We start from the raw sequence: 21,777 nt of genomic DNA on the forward strand, positions 1-21,777 counted from the left end.
AGAGTTGATTCATAGTTTGATACATTTAGGTCCTTGATCCATTTTCAGTTGATTTTTATAAATGGTGAAAGATAGAGCCTAATTTAATTCCACTGTGCATGTATGTCTTATTTTCTTAGCCACATTCTTTTTTTTTGGAGACACTGTCCTTCTCTGATGTATGTTCTTAGCATAATTGTTGAAAATCAGTTGCCTATAAGTAGGTGGGCGAATTTCTTTTTCTTTCTCTTTTTTTTGGTGGTATTAGATTTTGAACTCAGGGCCTTTTTTGGTGGTATTAGATTTTGAACTCCAGGCCACTGGAACCACACCCTGGCATCACGTGGTCAGGAGGAGAGGCAGAAGCCAAGGCTAGGCATGTACTCTACCACTTAAGACCTTTTGGCCAAAATCTCCCTCTCAGCTAGCCCTTCCTAGTCATATTTCTACTTCCTGCTTTTTGTACTTCGCCTTTTTTAGATTCCATGTATAAGTGAGATCAGGCCATAGTTGTCTTTCAGTCCTTGGCTTATTTCACTTAGCATGATGTCTTCCAGGTTTATCCATTTGTCTCATATAAGAGGAATTGCTTCTTTTTGAAGATTGAATAATATGACATTGTATATGTATGTGTGCTTATGTATGCATATGTATATGCATGTGTGTGTTCAGTTTCATGTTCATATGTGTGTGTCTCACAATTTCTATATCCACTCATCTGTTTACAGATTGTATCCAAACAATTTAGATTATTCCCTTTGATGTTGAGAAATAGTGCAGCAGTAAATGTGGGAATATAGTAATCTCTTTGAGATAGTGATCTTATTTCCTTTGGATATCTACCCAAAGTTGGATTGCTGTTAGTTCTGAGTTTAATTTTTTGAGGAACTTCTGAAATGTTTTCCATTATGCAGTACCCATTTACATTCTTACCAACAATGTATAAGGATTCCCTTTTCTCAAAACTGCTACCATCACTTTGTTATCTTGTGATTTTTAGCTAGTAGGTATCCTAATAGGTGTAAGATGATATCTCTTTTTGGTTTTGATTTTCTTTTCCTTGCTTATTATGGAAAGATTTCATACCTTTTGTGTACCTGTTGGCCATATGTACTTATTCCTTGGAAAAATGTCTATTCAGTCTCATTACCTATTTTTCAGTTGAGTTATTTCTTATTTTGCGGTTGAGTTGTATTTGTTCCTTAGATATTTACCCTTATTGGATATATGATTTGCAAATATTTTCTCCCATTCCAAAGGTTACCTTTTCATTTTGTTGATTGTTTTCTTTGCTGTGAAAAAACATTTCAGTTTGGTATGGTTTCATTTGTTTATTTTGGCTTTTGTTGCCTATACTGTAGGTATCATATCCAAAATGTCATTGCCAACAAAAATGTCCTGCAGATTTATCCCTCTGTTTCTTCTGATAACTTTACAACTCTGTCTTTTTTTGTATATGGTGTATGATAAGGGTCCAGTTTCATTTTTTGCATATGAATATACAGTTTTCCAAACACCGTCTATTCTTTCCTCATTGTGTTTTCTTGACACATTTGTTGAAGATTACACACACACACACACACACACACACACACACACACATGTTCATTTTTAGTGAAAGTGATAGTAAATTTTATTAGAAAAAGAATATACTTTCTATAACTGAAAGCTGGTCATCTCTAGGATAAAAACAACAAAGATTATATGTATGGATTTATTTCAGGGCTTTCTATTCTGTTTCATTGCTCTATGTGACTATTTTTATAAATCACCATACTGTTCTGATTACTGTAATTTTGCAGTAATTTATTCAAGATTTGTGTGTGTCTATTCAGATTCTTTTGTGGTTCCATACAAATTTTAGGATTATTTTTTCTATTTTCCGTGGAAAGTGACACTGGAATTTTGATAGAGAATGAATCTGTAGATTGTTTTGGGGAGTGTGGACATTTTGACAATTTTGATTCTTTCAGTGTACAGATTTCTCACCTTCTTTGTTAAATTTATTCCTAAATATCTTTTTTATGCAAATGGAATTGTTTCTTATTTTCTTTTTTTGGGTAGTTTATTTTTAGTATGTGGAAATGCTACTAATTTTTGTATGTCAGGTTTGTTTTCTGTATTTATTGAACTTGTGACTTCTTTACATCTTGTTATAATCTTTGTTTCTTTTTATGGGTTTTAACTAAAAAATCTGTTTTGTTTTACATAAATGTACATCTTGCTACTCTCTGTTAAGAGCTTTTTTATAGGTATGTGATCATGGTGACAGAAAACAATTTTATTTCTTCCTTTTCCAGTTGGTTGCCTTGTATTTCCTTTTCTTGCATGGTTTCTCTGGATAGGACTTCCAGTAGTATGTTAAATAGAAGTGTGCCAATGGGCATCCTTGTCTTGATCCTTTTCTTAGAAGAAAAGTCTTCAACTTACCACTATTTCATATTGTGTTAGCTATAGGCTTATCATAAATTGCCTTTATTATGTTGAAATCCATATCTTTTATACCTAATTTGTTGGGAGTTTTTAGAATGAAAGATTGTTGAGTTTTGCCAAATGCCTTTTGTACATCTATTTAGATGATCATTTAAGCTTTGTCCTTTGCTTTGTTAATATGATGTATTCAATTTATTGATTTGCATATGTTAGACCACCTTTTCATCCCTGGGGTAAATCCTACTTGATTATGGTGATCATACCAGTGTGGTCAGAAAACATGGTAGATATTATTTGAGTCTTAAATTAGTTAAGACTTGTGTAACAAATTTTATATATCTTAGAGAATGTCTAGCATAATATTATATATCTTAGAGATATATAACATAATATTATTCTAAAGAAGATCATGTGTAGGCAGTATGTAGTTTAGTCTCTAAAAAGAAAAATCCTGTAAACTTAATCTGTTTAAATTTAAAGTAAGTATTTGTAGGTAAGGACTTACTATTGCCATTTTGCTGCTTGTTTTGGACTGTTTTATTGATCCTTGTTCCTTTTATTCCCCCTTTCTTGCTAGCTTTTTGCAGTTTGATGATTTTCTGTACTTGTATGCTTTGATTCCTTTCTGTTTCTCTTTTGTGTATTTATTAAATGTATTCCCTTTGTGGTTACCATGAGGATTATGTAAAATATCTAATAATCATAACAGTGTATTTTAAGCTGCCAACTTATATTTGATCATATAAAAAATTCCATACCCTTACACCTTCTTTATAGTTTTGATGTCACATTTTTGTAACTTTTTACATTGTATATTCATTAATAAATTATTGTAGCTATAGTTATTTTAAATATTTTTGTCTTTTAACCTTTATACCAGAGTTTTAAGTGATTTACACATCACTAAGAGAATATTAAGACTATTCTGTATTTGACTATGTACTTACCTTTACCAGTGAATTTTATACTTTCATATGTTTTCATGTTACTAATTAGCATATTTTAATTTCAGCTTGAAGAACTCCCTTTAACATTACTTATATGGCAGTTCTAGTGGTGTTGAACTCCCTCTGCTTTTGTTTGGGAAAATCTTTATCTCTCCTTTATTTCTGAAGGACAGATTGTCAGGTAAAATATTCTTGGTTGGCAGTTTTTTTCTTTCATTACTTTGTATCATTACACTTTCTACTGGCCTGCAGAGAAATCTGTGGATAGCCTTGTGGAGTTCACTTATACATCATGAACCTTTCTTCTCTTCTGCTTCTAGCATTCTGCCTTTTTCTTTGATTTTTGATAGTTTGACTATATCTTTTTTTTTTTAATCATTTTCACATTTTGCTTACACGTGTATACATTGTTTGGGCCTCCCCCTCCGCCCTACCCCGCTTCCCTCATGCACTTTTGAACAGAACCTTTTCTGTTCTCTTGTTCTCTGATTTTGTTGAAGAGAAAACATAAGAGATAATAAGAAAGACATAGCGTTTTTGCTAGTTTGAGATAAAGATAGCTATACAAAGAGATTCCTAGCGTTGCTTCCATGCACTTGTATATTGAAACCCACATTGGTTCATCAATGCCAGACCTCTTCATTACTTCCTGGTCACCTTCCCATAGTGGCCTCTGCCAGTTTAAGATTACTTCATTCACTCCACTACAGTGAACACATCAACCACATTCAAGTTTTAGGTTTCTGATTATGTCTTTGAAGTCTTTGTTGGGAACTTTATTGAAGAGGTTTGAGCTTCATACACATGGATGTTCATCTCAGATATCAGAAGTTTGGGGCCATTATTTCTTCAAATAAACTTTATTCCTCTTTTTCTCTCTTCTCATTCCAGGATTCTCACAGTGTGACTATTATAATTTTTTGATGGTGTCCCTTAAATCTTATAGACTTTCTTTATTCCTTTACATTTTTTTTTCCAAATCACCTCCTTTTGAGCACACAGATTCTTTTTTCCACTTGATTTAATCTAGTGTTGATATTCTCTGATGCACTTTTTAATTTTTTTTATTATTATTGTATTGGGAATACAATGTGACATTTACAAAAGTTCTTACAGTATATCATAGTTGAATTCACCCCCTCCATCATTCTCCTTTATCCTCCCTCCGCCCAGTCCTGCAATAATTTCAACGGGTCTCATTTTTCCATTTACATACATGTATACATAATATTTCCACCATAGTCACCCTCCTACACCCTTTCCTTATATCCTCCCTCTCACACTGGTACCAATCCCCAGACAGGACCTGTTTTACCTTCCTGTTCTCCATTTTTGAAAAAAAGACATTTTTGTCTGTTTAAGATAGCAGTTTCATTGTGACATTTCCATGTATATATGTATCATAACCAAAATTGGTTCATCCCTCTATTTTTCTTCTTTCTACCTTAATCCCCTTCTTATCATGATTTCAACAGGTCTAAAAATTCTATATTCAATCTTGTATAGAAAGTACATCAACCATATTCACCTTCTTCACTTCCTCCTTTTACCCCACCTTTCTCTTATGTAACCTCCCCTTAGCATGACCTGTTTTTCATAATATTGTTGTATTTGTATTAGGTCTGTATTCCACATATGAGCAAAACCATGCAACCTTTGACTTTCTGACCCTGGGTAACTTCATTTAAGGTGATCTCCAGTTGCATCATTTACCTGCAAATGACAAAATTTCATTCTACTTTATGGCTGAATAAAATTCCATTCATTTTATTTATTACATTCATCACCTCTAGAACTTCTGTTTTGTTTTGTTTTGTGTGTACACATGATCTCTATTTTTTTATTGAACTTTTCATTTTGTTCATGTCATATATTGTTTTTCTGATTTCAATGAGTCCATCTGTGCTTTCTTGTAGCTCCCTTAGCTTCCTTTAACTCTTTTTTCTTTTCTTTCTTTCTGTTTTTGAACCCAGGTCTCATGCATCCTAAGCTCATTCTCTACTACTGAGTTAGACCTCATAAGAAACAATTATATTTAATTCTTTTGTCAGGCTTTTCATAGATCTCCATTTGGTGGTATTGGTTACTTTGGAATATTACTGTGTTCCTTTGGTGGTTTCATGTTTTCTTATTTCTTGAAGTCTTGTATTGCTGTGTTCACATTTGAAGAAGCAATTACCTTCTGTAGTCTTTATTTACAGTCTCCTGGAGAGATAACATCTTCAACAAAGAGCCTGGCTAGAGATTTGCAACTCTTACCAGATGTTGACTATGGGTATGTCTTCATACTTCTTGTTCTGTCTTGGGGAGAAATTCTCAAGATTCTGTGTCCTCTCTGTATTCTACAAAGCCATTCTTGGTACTGAGAGCCTCTTGTTTGTTTTCCCTAGGGTGGTCTCCTAAAATGCTTAAGCTGTGTGCTGCTTTCTTTTCTTGCAAATTTGAGCTAGATTTCTGTTTAGACACTTGTACATGCTGTCCATGGGATCACACTTAGGCTGCTGGCCTTAGGGAGTGGAGAGGAGGCATGCAGAGTTTTGAGATTTGCATGGGCCTCTTATGAGAGGGTTCACAGGCAAAATACCCAAGTATCTCATGAGTAGGTTTTCTAATGAAATCAGTAAAGCAGTTAGTTAGGACTGTGGCCTTTCTTCTCTTCTTCTATCATCTCCCAACCACTTAAGCCATGCCTATCACCTTAGTATTCTAGATGGGATAAGAAAGAAGTGGGCCTCTTGGACAGTGTCACACAGAGCTAAGGGAGCCTTTTATCTCATTTTGCTCTGCGAGAGCAATCATAGACTGAGAGAGTCTCTTTTTTTGTTGAGCCATGCTGCTTTTAAGAGGTATAATACAGGTTAAATTAAACTGTTCTTAACACCCTTCTGATGCACCTGTTCTCAAATTTTTTTTTGTTGCTGTTGTTCCAGTGATGTGCTGGAACTCCACTGGAGTCCCAGACTCTCACAGAGATGCTCTCATCTATAGGGAGTTATCAAAGTCAATGCTTCTATGGGAGGTGATATTACAGAGCTCCTCTTCTGCCATCTTGTTCATGTTACTCCAACATTACCTCTTCTCAAAGTTCATTGGAGCAGTAAAAGCTGAACACAACTTCAGCATTAAACAAAGAAGAATTTATTCCTATTTTCATAATACAGTATAGTGGGTTAAGAAAAACAACCAGAGTAGTTTTGTCTTTCCTGCCAAATATTACTATACATAATTAATATATTATAGCTGAGTAAGCAAAAGAGTCTAAGCAAAAAATGCTGCATTAAATTCCAAAGCATTATAATAAAAAATGAGAAAAGAACTATATTGGATAATTAAGAAAAAAATCCTAGTAAGATTCCCAGAAATTGATGGTAATATTATTAAAGAGAATCTTATAAAATAAATACAGTTTACCATTTCAGGAAAAATTTGTTATATTTATTACTTACTTCTGTGCTCAGTAAAACAAAATGTGTCATTAACCTGAGCCTAAAAATAACATTAATTTCTTACTGAGTCTAACGTTTAGTCTTCCTTCTTTTCCATACCTTAGCTCTGCAGAAACCTGGTTTCTAAGATCTTCACTGGAACTTATGCATATGATTTTATTTATCTGCTCTATTTTCTTTACTAAAAGTTGTCTTTATTTCAGAGAGAAAGTTTTTCAGCTTAAATACGATAAGGTCAGAGTATTTTAAACTTCATAAAGTAAAGGTTTCAAAGAAAATTTTGTTAGGCCTGGTGGCTCATGCTGTGATCCCAACTTCTTGAGAGTCCATCAGTAGGAGGATCACGGTCTGAGGCAAGCCTGAGTAAAAATGTGAGACCCTACCTGAACAGTAACTAAAAGTAAAAAGGTCCTGTGGGCATAGCTCAAGTGGTAAAGTGCCTATCTAGCAAGCTTGAGGTCCTGAGTTCAAAACCCCAGTTTGGCCAAAAAGAAAATCATTTAATTCATAATTTTAATCAATAATTGATATATTTATGATAATAGCTTTTCTACATGCTATTTTCTTTATAATAAATTCACATTTATTTGTTTTTCTAATGTACCACTCTAAAGTCATGATATGTACTATTTTTATTACTATTATTATTTTTCACTTTACCTTAAAAATACAAATTTCTATGATAAAATGAAAACGCTCAAGTTATTATTATATGCGTTCATTCACAAAATAACATTAGATATTGTTTTAATTATTCAAGTTTAATATATTTCATAGTTATCTTTGGTTCATTGCTCTCTAAGAACTGCTCATATTTAATGCTATAATTACTTTGATTTGCTGATCTCATAAGAATCTATTTCCATGTTAAAACCAAGTTCAAGGAATGTGGTATGTTTAAGGTAGGTACAAAAATTGAGTTTTGTTTTTTTAAAAAAATCTACATTTCTCTGTTTGATGTAGCAGAATTTTTGTATCAGCTTCAGTAGCATATATAGAATTTTTTATTTGTTATACAAAGTCATTGTTTCAAATCTCCTTAAACTTCTATACATTTTTAAACAGTTACCTCTGCTATAATTGTTTTTGATCTAAGATAACATTGTAAATATCTATTGGAAGTACCTGAAAATCTTAAACCTTGAAACTGCTCAGCATAATCATTGCATAAGCAATGAAAATAAATAAGAAACTTAAAAAAAAAAAAAAGGAAAGAAGCCTACAAATCTAGGTGTAAAATCTCAGGGAATAGTATGTATATGAATTATAAATTTGCTATGGATGAATACTACTGAATTATTATTCGTTAGCAGATCATTCCATTTTTTTCTCTTCTGCTTTATTTGTCCAGGTGGGGTAAAACCTTGTGCATTAAACTGCTTGGCTGAAGGTTACAATTTCTACACTGAACGTGCCCCAGCAGTGATTGATGGAACCCAGTGCAATGCAGATTCACTGGATATCTGTATCAATGGAGAGTGCAAGGTTGCTTGAATTTTATTCCTCTTTGTTGGTTTTATTTTTTTTTTTTAGAACTTTTTTTCTCAGATAGTAGCTGTTGCTTAATTCTATGTTCAGGTTTTTTAAAAGGGAGAAAAACTTTAAAGAAATTCAGTTTTTCATCAAGGCCGACAGTATATGTAGTTAAAGGCAGTATGTTCCATTCATATTCAACCACTGTGCTAATGTGATTTATTCTCATACTCCAGTCATGTATATAGCAATTGCCATGGGTATGAAAATATTTTGGTCTTTTATTTCATTATTCTTTCTGTTTATAAATAAAATGGTAGAAAAAGAAAGGGGCAAGTATTCAGCTGTATTTCATATGGCTACCATATGTTCTTATTGGAAGATTTTATATATTTCATAGCATAATTTTTCCTCAAAGTGTGAAAAAGCTATGCTCCTCCTACTTTATCTCCTTTTGAAACATTTATGATGGTTTTCATTATAGAGTTAGTCTTTATCTTATTAAATCATTTACTTTAGGGAATTAGTCAGACTACTTGGGAATTGTAGGAGCAAATCCATGCTATTTTCTTAAATCTTTGTATGACTCTTATCATAATAAGAAAAGCCACAAAACCACTCTTCTCATAACTTTTTTTTTTTTTTGCTTATTTGGTTTTGTTTTACTTTGAAGAGAACATAACTAAGTGTTATAAACTGAGAAAGAAGAGATAAAAGCACGGTCTATTTTGCTTAGTCTCAACTTTGCCTGGAAAAGTTCCTATCCTACTGGTTACTTACGTGTGGAGCTGATGATCCAGTTTTTGTGTGTGCATGTGGTGTGTATGTGTATGTGTGTATGTTTGGGTATACTTGTGTGTGTATGCAGGGATACTTAACCTCCTTGAATAAAAAGTTATTTTTGTGATGGTATTCAAGTTTTTCAGTAACAAGGACTCATCTACAGGTTTTATCTAGGGATTAAATGCCTAAAATCAGTAGCTAAATGTCAGATGTACAAAATTCAAGTATCAAAATATGTACCAAATATATATTAAAAATCCACTTTTTTATAATTAAATACAAAATTGAAAGGTAAAATTTCAGCTTTTTAAATGGCATGCTTACATCACCATTTTGTTTGTGGCAAAGGGAAACAGATACTCATTTTTAAAGATTTTTAAACTAATCTCCAGCACTTAACAATTCAATATCTAGAAAGAGATAATGGTTTAGGAAAGGCAAAACATAATGTTCATGCAGCCATTAAGCCATCTTTCTTATTTCTTGAATTTCTAGATTGAGGGTATCAGTAAGAGCCTATAGTTAACAAATTATAACATTTTAAGAATTAGAATATGATACCTATAAATGAAAGAAGTTTAGGTAAGAAATATAGGCATACTTTCCTAGGGACTTACTGGAGAGTGAAGGTAGATGGGAAAGTATTTTCTGTTTTCATTTCCTTTACTGGAAAAGCAAGGAAATAAGAAATCTTTATGTATTTGATTATGGTTCCATAATTTTCCTTTTGACACTGAATGTTCTCTATTTTCAGCATGTAGGTTGTGACAATATTTTGGGATCTGATGCCAGGGAAGATAGATGTCGAGTCTGTGGAGGGGATGGAAGCACATGTGATGCCATTGAAGGGTTCTTCAATGACTCGTTGCCCAGAGGAGGTGAGTGTGTAGACACAATTCTTATTCTGGAATATTAAAAGATTTGATTTCCCTTCCCCGCTTATTTTTAAATTTCTTTCTTTCTTTTTTTTTTCTTAGAAGATAATGTTTTCTTTCTCCAAGTTGATTTCAGTCCTTTAAGTATTTTTTTATATTTTTTTTTCTTTCTCACATATTCATATATACTTACATTGTTTGGGTCATTTCTCCCCCCTGCCTCCTCCATTGCCCTTACCGCCTTGCTTCCAGGCAGAACCTGTTCTGACCTTTTCTCCAATTTTGTTGGAGACAAAAGCAGTAATAAGGAAGATAAAGCATTTTGCTAGTTGAGATAAGGATAGCTATACAGAGATTCCTAGCATTGCTTCCATGCACAAGTGTATTACAACCCGAATTGATTCATCTCTACCTGACCGCTTCACTATTTCCTGGTCACCTCCCCATATTGACCTCTGTTGCTTTAAGGTTTCTGTATTAACTTCTCTGCAGTGGAGACATCAAACACTTTAAAGTTTTGGGTTTTCTACCTGTCTCCATTCCTCCCGTATGTGCTTTCTCCTTAGCGTGTGACCCAAGTCCAACAACATTACTGTCTTTGCCCTAGATCTAAAGTCTGCATATAAGGGAGAACATGCAATTTTTGGTCTTCTGAGCCTGGCTAACCTTGCTCAGGATGATGTTCTCCAGTTCCGTCCATTTACCTACAAATTATAAGATTTTATTCTTCTTCATGGCTGAGTAAAACTCCATTGTGTATAGATACCACATTTTCTTAATCCATTCGTCAGTAGTGGGGCATCTTGGCTGTTTCCATAACTTGGCTATTGTGAATAGTGCTGCCATAAAAGTGTGCAGGTGCCTCTGGAGTAACCTGAGTCGCATTCCTTTGGGTATATCCCCAGGAGTGGGATTGCTGGATCATATGGCAGATCTATGTTTAGTTTTATAAGAAGCCTCCGTATTGTTTTCCAGAGTGGTTGCACTAGCTTGCACTCCCACTAGCAGTGTACAAGGGTTCCTTTTTCCCCACATCCTCGCCAACACCTGTTGTTGGTGGTGTTTTTGATGATAGCTATTCTAACAGGGATGAGGTGGAATGTTAGTGTGGTTTTGATTTGCATTTCCTTTATGGCCAGAGATGGTGAGCATTTTTTCATGTGTTTTTTGGCCATTTGAATTTCTTCTTTTGAAAAAGTTGTTTGGTTCAGTTGCCCACTTCTTAATTGGTTCATTGATTTTGGAAGAGTTTAGTTTTTTGAGCTCCCTGTATTTTCTGGTTATCAGTCCTTTGATGTATAGCTGGCAAATATTTTCTCCCACTGTGAGTGGTCTCTTCAGTTTAGAGACCATTTCTTTTGTTGTGCAGAAGCTTTTTAATTTTACGAAGTCCCATTTGTCCATTCTTTCTCTTAGTTGCTGGGCTTCCTGGGTTCTATTGAGGAAGTCCTTGCCTATACCTATTACTTCCAGAGCGTTTCCTGCTCCTTCCTATACTAACTTCAGAGTTTCTGGTCTGATATTAAGGTCCTTGATCCATTTGGAGTTGATACTCGTACAGGGTGATAAACATGGATCTAGTTTCAGTTTTTTGCAGATGGTTGACCACTTTTCCCAGCAACATTTGTTGAAGAGGCTGTCTTTTCTCCATCATATGTTTTTGGTGCCTTTGTTCAAAGTAATGTGCACATAGCTATGTGGTTTCATATCTGGGTCCTCTATTCTGTTCCAGTGGCCTTCATATCTGTCTTTGTGTCAGTGCTATGCTGTTTTTATTGCTTTTGGTTTGTAGTATAGTTTGAAGTTGGGTATTGTGATACCTCCAGCATTGCTCTTTTTGCTGACTATTGCCTTGGCTATTTGTGGTCTTTTGTGTTTCCAAATGAACTTTAGGGTAGATTTTTAAATCTCTGTGATGAAAGTCATTGGGATTTTGATGGGAATTCCATTAAACATGTAGATTGCTTTTGGTAGTATAGCCATTTTTACTATGTTGATTCTACCAATCCATGAGCATGGGAGATCTTTCCACCTTCTGTAGTCTTCCTTGATCTCTTTTTTCAGCGGTTTGTAATTCTCCTTGTAGAGATCATTCACATCCTTTGTTAAGTTTACTCCTAGGTATTTGATTTTTTTTGAGACTATTATAAATGGAATTGTTTCTATATATTCCTTCTCAGTTTGTTCATTGTTGGTGTATAGAAAAGCTAATGATTTTTGTAAGTTATATATCCTGCCACCTTGCTATAGCTGTTTATGGTGTCTAGGAGTTTTTGGGTAGAGTTTTTTGGGTCTTTAAGATATAGGATCATGTCATCTGCAAATAGAGATATTTTGACAGTTTCTTTACCTATTTGTATTCCTTTTATTTTTTGTTCTTGCCTATTTGCTCTGGCTAGGAATTCCAGGACTATGTTGAATAGGAGTGGGGATAGTGGGCACCCTTGTCTCGTTCCTGATTTTAGGGGAAATGGTTTCAGTTTTTCTCCATTAAGTATGATATTGGCTATAGGTTTGTCATATATAGCCTTTACAATGTTGAGGTACATTCCTTCTATTCCTAGTTTTCTTAGAGCTTTTATCATGAAGTGGTGTTGGATCTTATCAAAAGCTTTTTCTGCATCTATTGAGATGATCAAGTGGTTTTTGTCTTTGCTCTTATTAATGTGCTGTATTACATTTATAGATTTGCATATGTTGAAGCACCCCTGCATCCCAGGGATGAAGCCGACTTGGTCATGGTGAATGATCTTTCTGATATGTTGTTGGATTCGGTTTACCATTCTTTTATGGAGGATTTTTGCATTGATGTTCATTAAGGAGATTGACCTATAGTTCTCTTTTTTGGAGGTGTCTTTGTCTGGTTTTGGGATGAGTGTAATACTGGCTTCATTTAATGAGTTAGACAGTGTTCCTTCCCTTTCTATTTCATGGAACAGTTTAAGGAGAGTTGGTATTAATTCTTCCTTAAAGATCTGATAAGATTCAGCTGAGAATCCATCAGGTCCTGGACTTTTCTTTTTTGGGAGACTCTTTGTTGCTGATTCAATTTCATTTTGAGTTACAGATCTATTCAGGTGATTAATATCCTCTTAGTTCAATTTTGGGTGGTCATAAGTATCTAGAAATTTGTCCATTTCTTCAAGATTTTCAAATTTATTGGAATACAGGTTCTCAAAGTAGTTGCGATGATTCCCTGGATTTCTGTGGTGTTTGCATCCCTTTTGCATTTCTGATTTTACTGATTTGGTTTTTTCTCTCCTCATTTTAGTCAGGTTTGCCAGGGGTCTGTCAATTGTGTTTATTTTTTCAAAGAACCAGCTTTTGTTTCATTGATTCTTTGTACAGTTTTTTTTTTGTTTGTTTGTTTCTATTTCATTAATTTTGGCCCTTATTTCTTATTTCCTCTCCTTCTGCTTATTTTGGGTTTTGCTTGTTCTTGTTTTTCTAGGAGTTTGAGATGTAGCATTACATTATCGATTTAAGATATTTCTGTCCTTTTAATATATGCACTCATGGCTATAAACTTTCCTCTTAGGTCAGTCCTTTAAGTATTAAATATGCCTTCATGCAAAGTATTTTAAGTAAATATTATTCTTTACCTACTTGACTTTATTTATTCATCTTTACTGCCTTTTTGTTGTTGTTGTGCTGATGATAGAACCTAAACCTTCTTTCATGATAGAAGGCACTCTACCACTTGAGCCATTCTGCCAGCCCTTTTTTGTGTTGGGTATTTTCAACAAAGGATCTTTCAAACTATTTGCCCACTGTCATGTTTCAGAGCATTGGATATGAGAGTTTGGTGTTGAAGGAAAAAACAGATGAACCCAACATGTTGAGAGTTGAAAAATAACTTGACATAATTTTAGAGAGAAAAAATACTTTTCCTCTAAAATATATTTATGAGTCCAAAGGGAATTTGCCCATACTTCATAATTTATGAAGTACAAAGACAAAGAAAGAATGGAAGAGTTAAGGAAACTCGCCTTGCCAGATGATTACCAAACACTCCTTTTCTAGTTGAGGCTGCTTATTGCTGGCTGTCTTCTGTGTTCCAGGCTACATGGAAGTGGTGCAGATACCAAGAGGCTCTGTTCACATTGAAGTCAGAGAAGTTGCAGTGTCAAAGAACTATATTGGTAAGTTATTGTGTTAGATTTTAGCAATTAATGAAAAGCAGCACAGTGTCATGAAGCAACAGACATACTGCGTTGAGGTAGAACACTTTCATGCTGAAATGAAGGAAGTTCCAAGTTTTATAGGACCACATGTAAAGCGATAAAGCAGTAAAATTAGTAGTTTACAGATTACTTTCACTATATTAACTTTGATTTTTAAACTCGATTTTATTGAGATATAACTTACATATAATAAAATGCACTCATTATAACTGTTCAGTTCATAGAGTACAACCACAACCAAGATATAGAACATTTTTGTGATTTCAGAACTCTTTAATGAATAGTATTCCATTGTGTTGATGTACCATAGTTTCTTTATTCAGTTACTGATGGATATTTGAGTCATATTTCTAATCTTTAACTATTACGAGTAAAGCTTCTTGGAGCATTTATAAGCAAGCTTTATGTGAGCATGCATTTTCATTTCTTCTGGATAAATACCTAGAGGTAAAATGGCTGTGTCATATGACAAATACATATTTAACTTTATAAGAAAATACTAAAGTGCAGCCATTATGGCAAACAGAATAGAGGTTCCTCAAAAAATTAAAGCCAGGAACATCATATAATCCAGCATTTCTGGGTATATATCCAAAGGGAAATAAAATCACTAGCTCAAAGAGATACTGTACTTCCATCTTCACTGCAGCCTTATCCACAAAAGTCAAGATATGCAAACAACCTAAGAGTTAGTTTAAAAATGAATGGATTTAAAAAATACATATATGTATTTTTTAAATTATATATACATATATATATATATATATATATATATATATATATATATATATGTTACAGGCTGGGTGTAATGGCTCAAACCTATAATCCTAGCTACTCAGGAGGCAGTGATCAGGAAGATTATGGTTTGAAACCTGCCTAGACAAAAAGTTTGCGAGACCCCCATCTCAACCAATGGCTGTGTGAGGCCGGGCGCGGTGGCGCGCGCCTGTAGTCCTAGCTACTCGGGAGGCTGAGGCAGGAGGATCGCTTGAGTCCAGGAGTTCTGGGCTGCAGTGCGCTATGCCGATCGGGTGTCCGCACTAAGTTCGGCATCAATATGGTGACCTCCCGGGAGCGGGGGACCACCAGGTTGCCTAAGGAGGGGTGAACCGGCCCAGGTCGGAAACGGAGCAGGTCAAAACTCCCGTGCTGATCACAATGGCTGTGTGAGGAGGTGCACGCCTGTCATACCTACCTATGTGGGGAAACACAAATAGAAGAATCACAGTCCAGATCAGCGGGGCATAAAATGAGACACTCTCTCAAAAATAACCAAAGCAAAAAAAGGTGGCAGCATGGATCAAGTGGTAGATAGCCTACCTGCCTAAAGAAAAAAGTTGTATGTACACAACAGAGTATCATTTTTTCCTTTAAAAACAACTTAATTCTGCCATTCGTGACAACATGAAAGCTCATAAGCTATACACAGAAGGATATATACCACATGAATGCATAGGATCTAAAATAGTCAAACTCATAGAAACAGAGAGTACTAGGGTGTTTACCAGGAATGATAAAATGGAGAAATGTTGTTCAACAAGTACAAGCTTTCAGTTATGAGATGAATACGTTCTAAAGATCTAATAAACTGTTGTAATGATGAGGTATTATTATCACCACACACCCCCAAAAGGCAATAAATAGGTTGTGTGATAATAAATAAGTTTATTGACTTGAATGTGGTCATCACTTTACTTTGCATACCACATCATCACATTGTGTACCTTAAGTTCATTCAGTTTTGTCAATTGTACTTCAATAAAGCTGGATAAAGAAAGAAATTACTATTTTCCAAAGTGAATGCATATCATTTTATATTCCTACCAATAATGTAGAAGATGTCCAGTTGATCTACATCCTTGTCAATACTTGGTATTGTCAGGCTTTTTACCCAAATGGATAGTGTGTGTGTGTGTGTGTGTGTGTGTGTGTGTGTGTGTGTGTGTGTGTGTGTGTGAAGTGTCTAAACAAATATTGTACTTGTTTAAATTTTTTTCTTTTTGGTTTTCTGAGATGTGGTCTTGCTATCCAGCAACTTAGGCATCCTAGAACTTGCTATGTTGTCCAAGGAGGCCTTGAAATCATGATCCTCCTGCTCTATTAAAATTTTCTTTGAATTACGAATCCTTTATATATCTTATTATATATAACAAGTCTTTGTTAGATACATGTTTCATAGATATTTTCTCCTACTTTGTGGATTGCTTATTCATTTTAAGTAACAGTTATTTGTGATGAAATCCAATTTATTAAATGTTTTATGACTTGTATTTCCATGTCCTATATTAGAAGTTTTGCCTAGTTTAAGGTTGCAAACATGTCTTCGGTGTCTCTTCAAAAAGTTACACTTTTAAGGGACTGTGGCATCATTCAGTGGCAGTGTGCATGCTTAGCGTGTGTATAACCCTTTTTCATAACCCAGCAACAACAGAGAAAACATAGTTACAGTTTTAGCTTTTATATGAAATATATGGCCATTTGGGTTAATTTTTATATAAGGTGTAAAGTAAGGTTCATATTTTTAAAAGGCTGTCACTCCCTCCCCCACACACACTGAGTTACCTTGATACCTTTGTTAGAGATCAACTGGGCATGGATATATGAGTCTATTTCTGTTTTCAACTGTTAATCTATGTGTCTATCCTTAAATACCTTACTATACTGATTAGTGGAGCTTTTTAGTCAGTCCTGAAATTCAGAAGCATTATTAAATACTCAAATTTTACTTTTTCAAAATTATTTTTGCTTTTCTAAGTTTTTTACATTTCTGTATACATTTTAGAATCCATCTGTAAATTTCTACAGGAGGAAGGAAGACAGTATGGAATCTATAGATCCGTTTTTGTAGAACTAACATCTTAAAAATATTGACATTTCCAATAATAAAAATGATTTACCTGTACTTTATTTCAGTCTTCTTGGCCTGGATTATTATTTATTTATTTATTATATGATTTTTATTATGATATATTTGTTATACAGAGGGAATTTATAGTAACAATTCCAATTATGCTTATATTGTACATTGGTTAGATCACCTAACTGTTTCAGTCTTCTTTGGATTTTTTGCACCAATGTTTTATTTTCAGTGTATAGGTCTTACACATATGTCTTATTAAATCTATCACTTCTACTTTAGAAAAAGATTTTTTCCCATGCTAGTATCATACCTAGGACCATGCACTTGCTAGGCAGGCACTCTGCCACTGAGCTACATCATCATGCCTTTGTTTCCTGTTTTCTGATGATTTTATAAATAATATTTATATTTTAATTTCATTTTCCTATTTTATTTTCATTATATAGTAATTCAGTTAATTTCTTTTTATACCGTCCTCATATTCTGAGACCTGATTGCACTTACAACTTAATACTTGCTTTGTGAATTCATAGATTTTTACTTAGATCATCATGTTCACATTGAGCAAAGGCACCTTTACTTTTCTATTTCCAATCTTTATGCCTTTAATTCTTTTAAGTTTCCTTTATAATAGTGTTGAGAGCCTTCACTACAATGCTGCTGATCTTAAGGAAAAAACATTCATTATTTTACCATTACATCTAATATTAGCTAAAAGATTTAGGTAGATGGTACTTTATCAGGTTAAGGATGTTCTTTTTATTTCAATTTTTTAAGAATTTTATTCATGAATAAATGTTTTCTGAATCTATTGATATGATTTTATGTGGGTTTTCTTCTACTTATATAGTAAATACATTGATTTTTTTACTTTTAACTCTAACTCATATTCTTCTATCTCAAAACCACTTACTTATGATATATTATCCTTATATGTTGCTGGAATTGATTTGTTAATGTTTGGACCAACATTCATGGGAAATATTAGTGTCTCAAGTCTGTTCTTATGACATCTCTGTTGATATTGGTACTAGGATAAACTTTGTTTCATAAAATTAGTTGGGAAATTTTGCTTTCTCCTCTATTTTCTGAAAGAATCTGGGTAAAATTGATACTATATTAAAATGTTTGATAGGATTTAAGTGTGAAGACATTTGAGCTGGAGTTTGATTTTTGGGAAGTTTTTTCAAAGAGTGAACTTACAGTTCAAGTGATCTTTATTGTTTGTCCATTTTCCATCACATTGATTCCTACTCAAAAAATTTCCATTTTTCTGTTCACTTTGAGTTTAATTTTTTCTTGTTTTTTGAGCTTCTCAAGATAGAAAATTAGATTATTAATTTTTATATGCTTTTCAGAATGAAATTATTACTTTTCACTGTAAATTTCCCTCTAATCACTGCTTTAACTCCACACATATTTTGGCAGTACCAGAATTTGAACTCAAGGCATGGCACTTGCCTAATAGGCTCTGTACCACTTGAACCACACCTCTAACTCCACAAATATTTTGATATGTTGTATTTTCATTATCACTAAATTAAAAATATTTTTTCATTTATATTGTAACCAATGTCTTAAAAAGTATTATTTGATTTCCAAATATTTAAAGGTTTCCCTGTTAGTTTTCTGTTACTGACTTCTAGTTTAATTCTATTATAGGCAGAGAACGTGATTTGTATGATTTTAGGTTTTTGTTGGTATTGAAGTTTGTTTGATTGCCCAATACATGCACACTTGAGAAAAATGTATATTCCAGTGTTACAGAGTTTAATATTCATAACTGCAGTTAATTACATTACATTGATCGGAGAGTTTTGTTCAAGTCTTTTACACCTTTACATGTTTTCTGCTTTCTTGTTAGGTAGTTACTGAGAGAGTCATATTGAAGTCTCTAATTAGAATTGTGGAATTTTTTTATTTCTTCCATTACTTTGCAATATTTTGAAACATTGTTAGGTTATATACATTTAAGTGTGTTATATCTTCTAAAATGTATTGAGCATCTTATCAGTATCATATGTTTCTCTTTATTTCTAAAAATATTCTTTAACTTAATTTCAATTTTGTCTAATACTAATCTAGCTACCCCATCTGTCTTCTGATCACTGTTTGCATGGTAAATCTTCTTACGTATATCTACTTTCCATATGTAGGTACCACTGTATTTAAATATATTTCTTGTAGACTATATGTAGTTTGATCTTGATTTACTATTATATCTAACAGTCTTTGCATTTTTTTAAACTGCATTGTCTAGATTGGGGGGAGGGGGCACAGCAGCACTTTTTCTGTAAAAGACCAGACAGTAAATATTTTCAGCTTTGTAGGACATATAGTCTCTGGAAAAATTAGTTAGTTCTGCCATTGTAGTGTGAAAGCAGACATAGATAATATAAATGGTTATTATTGTGTTCCAATAAAACTTTATCTCCAAAAATAGATGGTGGGCCATAGTTTGCTGACTCCTTGTTTAGATCATTTATATTTAATGTAGTTACTAATATCACTGAGTTTAAGCCTGTCATCATGCTATTTTTCTATTTGCCCTATTTTATTCTCCTTTTATATTATCTTTCAGATTAATTAAGTGTTTTATAGTATTCCATTTGATCTGTACTAATTGCTAATTAGTTTTATTAGCTAACTATTAACTGTACCTGTGTTGTATTTAATTAAAAGTTGCTCTAGGATCTACATTCAGATAATATTACACCATCTTGTTTGTAATATAAGACTCTTGCAGCAATATACCCCCATTGTCCTCTACCATCCAGTGTGCTATTTTTAGCTATCTTCTACTTTTCTGTAAGTTATTATAAGCTCAACAAAATATTATTGTTTTTGTTTCAAAGAGCCAGTTATTGGGCTCAGAATGTAGCTCACAAGCTCTGGGTTTGATCCCAAGCACCCCTTTCCCCAAAAAAGCAATTATCTTTTTGTTGTTTTCATGGTACTGAAGTTTGAACTCAGGGCCTCATGTTTGTTTGGCAGGCGCTTTATCACTTGAGTCAATCTGTCAGCCCAGTATAGCCTTTATTCTCTAGCTCAGTTCTGCTATATAGGCGTGGTTCTTAAGTCTTTACTGAATGCCCTAGTCGTGGGAATGCAGTGATTCTCCTTATAGTTCACTAAAGTTGTTTGCCTGTCATCATAGAATTTTTTCATACGTGCATGCAGGTTAGCAACAGATTTCCCTCCCTCTACTCTGGTTCTCTGGTCCTACAAATTCTAGGTATCTCAGCCTTAACTGGTTTCTGATGTGTCTTCTTAACTCAAGGAGACCACCATACACTGCTTGGGTTCTTTGTTTCTACACTGACAGAATGTGGCTCCGGCAGAAAGCTGCAGAGATCATAGACTGTGTACGGTCCTGTCCACTGTCTGTGAATACCAAATTCATATATTTTGTGTTTTATAGTTGTTTACAGTGGATGAGCATATCCAATACCAGTTATTTCTACATAGAAGTAAGTGGAGTTCTATTTGTTTTATGTTTGATCCATTGAAAGAGCCTTAATTGCTGGAGAAACCCTTAGTGAGACCCAAATGAGATATTATTCCCTTTTTTAAATATCTCATTCTTTTTTTGTTGTTTTTTTTATTTTTGTGCTGGGGTACATTGTGGCATTTACAAAAGTTCTTACAATATATCAACTATATCATACTTCAATTCATCCCCTCCATCATTCTCCTTTGTTCCCCTTCCTCTATTCCTGGAATAGTTTGAACAGGTATCATTTTTCCATTTACATGCATGTGTACACAGTATTTGCACCATATTCACCCTCTTACAGTCTTTCCCCACATTCTCCCACCTCTAGCTGGTACCAACCACCTTAGACCACCGGGCACTAGTGGCTCACACCTGTTATCCTAGCTTCTAGGGGATCTGAAATATGAGGCCAGCTAGGAGGAGGAGGGGGATGGTGAGAGCTCAACTCAACCAATAGCTGGGCATGGTGGCACATACCTGTCATGCCACCTGTATGGTAGTCAGATCAGGAGGATCATGGTTCTAGTCCAGCCCAGGCAAAAAGATTGTGAGATCCTATCTCAACAAGAAAAGCTGGGCATGGCAGCATGTGCCTGTCATCCCAGCTACTTCAAGAACCGTAAATATGAAGATTGCATTCCAGGCTAGCCCAAGCAAAAAGCAGGAGTCTATTTCCAAAATAACCAGAGCAAAATGGACTGAAGATGTGGCTCAAATGGCAGAGTGCCTGTGTGGGAAGCCTTTTGTTCAAACTCCAGTACTGCCAAAAAAATATATATATGTATATGAGTGTGTCCAGAATGTATCTTTGGACACAATACCAGTATCATCAGGCTTTTCTTTTATGTTAAAAGATTTCTTTTTTTTCACACTACAGTTGGTATGCATATCTATTAATCTTTTCTTCTACAGTTTCTTTTTTATGAGGATGGTAGGGATCAAATTGTAGGCTTCAGGTCTTGCTAGGCAAGTGCTCTACCACTGAGCTACATCTCCAGCCCCTTTCTTTATAATTTCTGAGTTTCTTGTCATGCTTGGAAAAAATTCTCATACCCTATTGTTGCAAGAAAAAAGCTCTCCCATATTTTTTCTGGCATTTTATGATTTCACTATATTTACATTTAAACATTTATCCATCTGACATTTGTTCTTTATCTTTGAACTTGTGGGGGTTTTTTTGAGGTGAAATTCACCTTACATAAAATTAAGAATTTATAGCAAACAATTCAGTGCCATTTGGTATATTCCAAACATTTTTATCACCCCTAACGAAAGCCTTGTATGCATTAAACATTAGTTCC

The 21,777-nt window shown here is 34.1% G+C and overlaps 1 protein-coding gene across 10 annotated transcripts in view; it reads left to right on the top strand.

Annotated features, from left to right (window-relative positions):
* Adamts6 (ADAM metallopeptidase with thrombospondin type 1 motif 6) overlaps positions 1–21,777 on the top strand; it is a 269,601-nt gene that overhangs the window by 184,470 nt on the left and 63,354 nt on the right. For all 10 annotated transcript variants that reach the window (XR_012449159.1, XM_074077393.1, XM_074077392.1 and 7 more), the window contains 3 exons: positions 8,157–8,290; positions 9,816–9,939; positions 13,998–14,078. Coding sequence is in view for 9 of the 10 variants with exons in the window: in XM_074077393.1 (XP_073933494.1) it covers positions 8,157–8,290; positions 9,816–9,939; positions 13,998–14,078 (339 nt within the window). In the remaining variant the exon portion in view is untranslated. The remainder of the gene's footprint in view (positions 1–8,156; positions 8,291–9,815; positions 9,940–13,997; positions 14,079–21,777) is intronic.

Source organism: Castor canadensis, chromosome 6 (genome assembly GCF_047511655.1).
Source record: "Castor canadensis chromosome 6, mCasCan1.hap1v2, whole genome shotgun sequence".
In the NCBI taxonomy this organism is placed as follows: domain Eukaryota; kingdom Metazoa; phylum Chordata; class Mammalia; order Rodentia; family Castoridae; genus Castor; species Castor canadensis.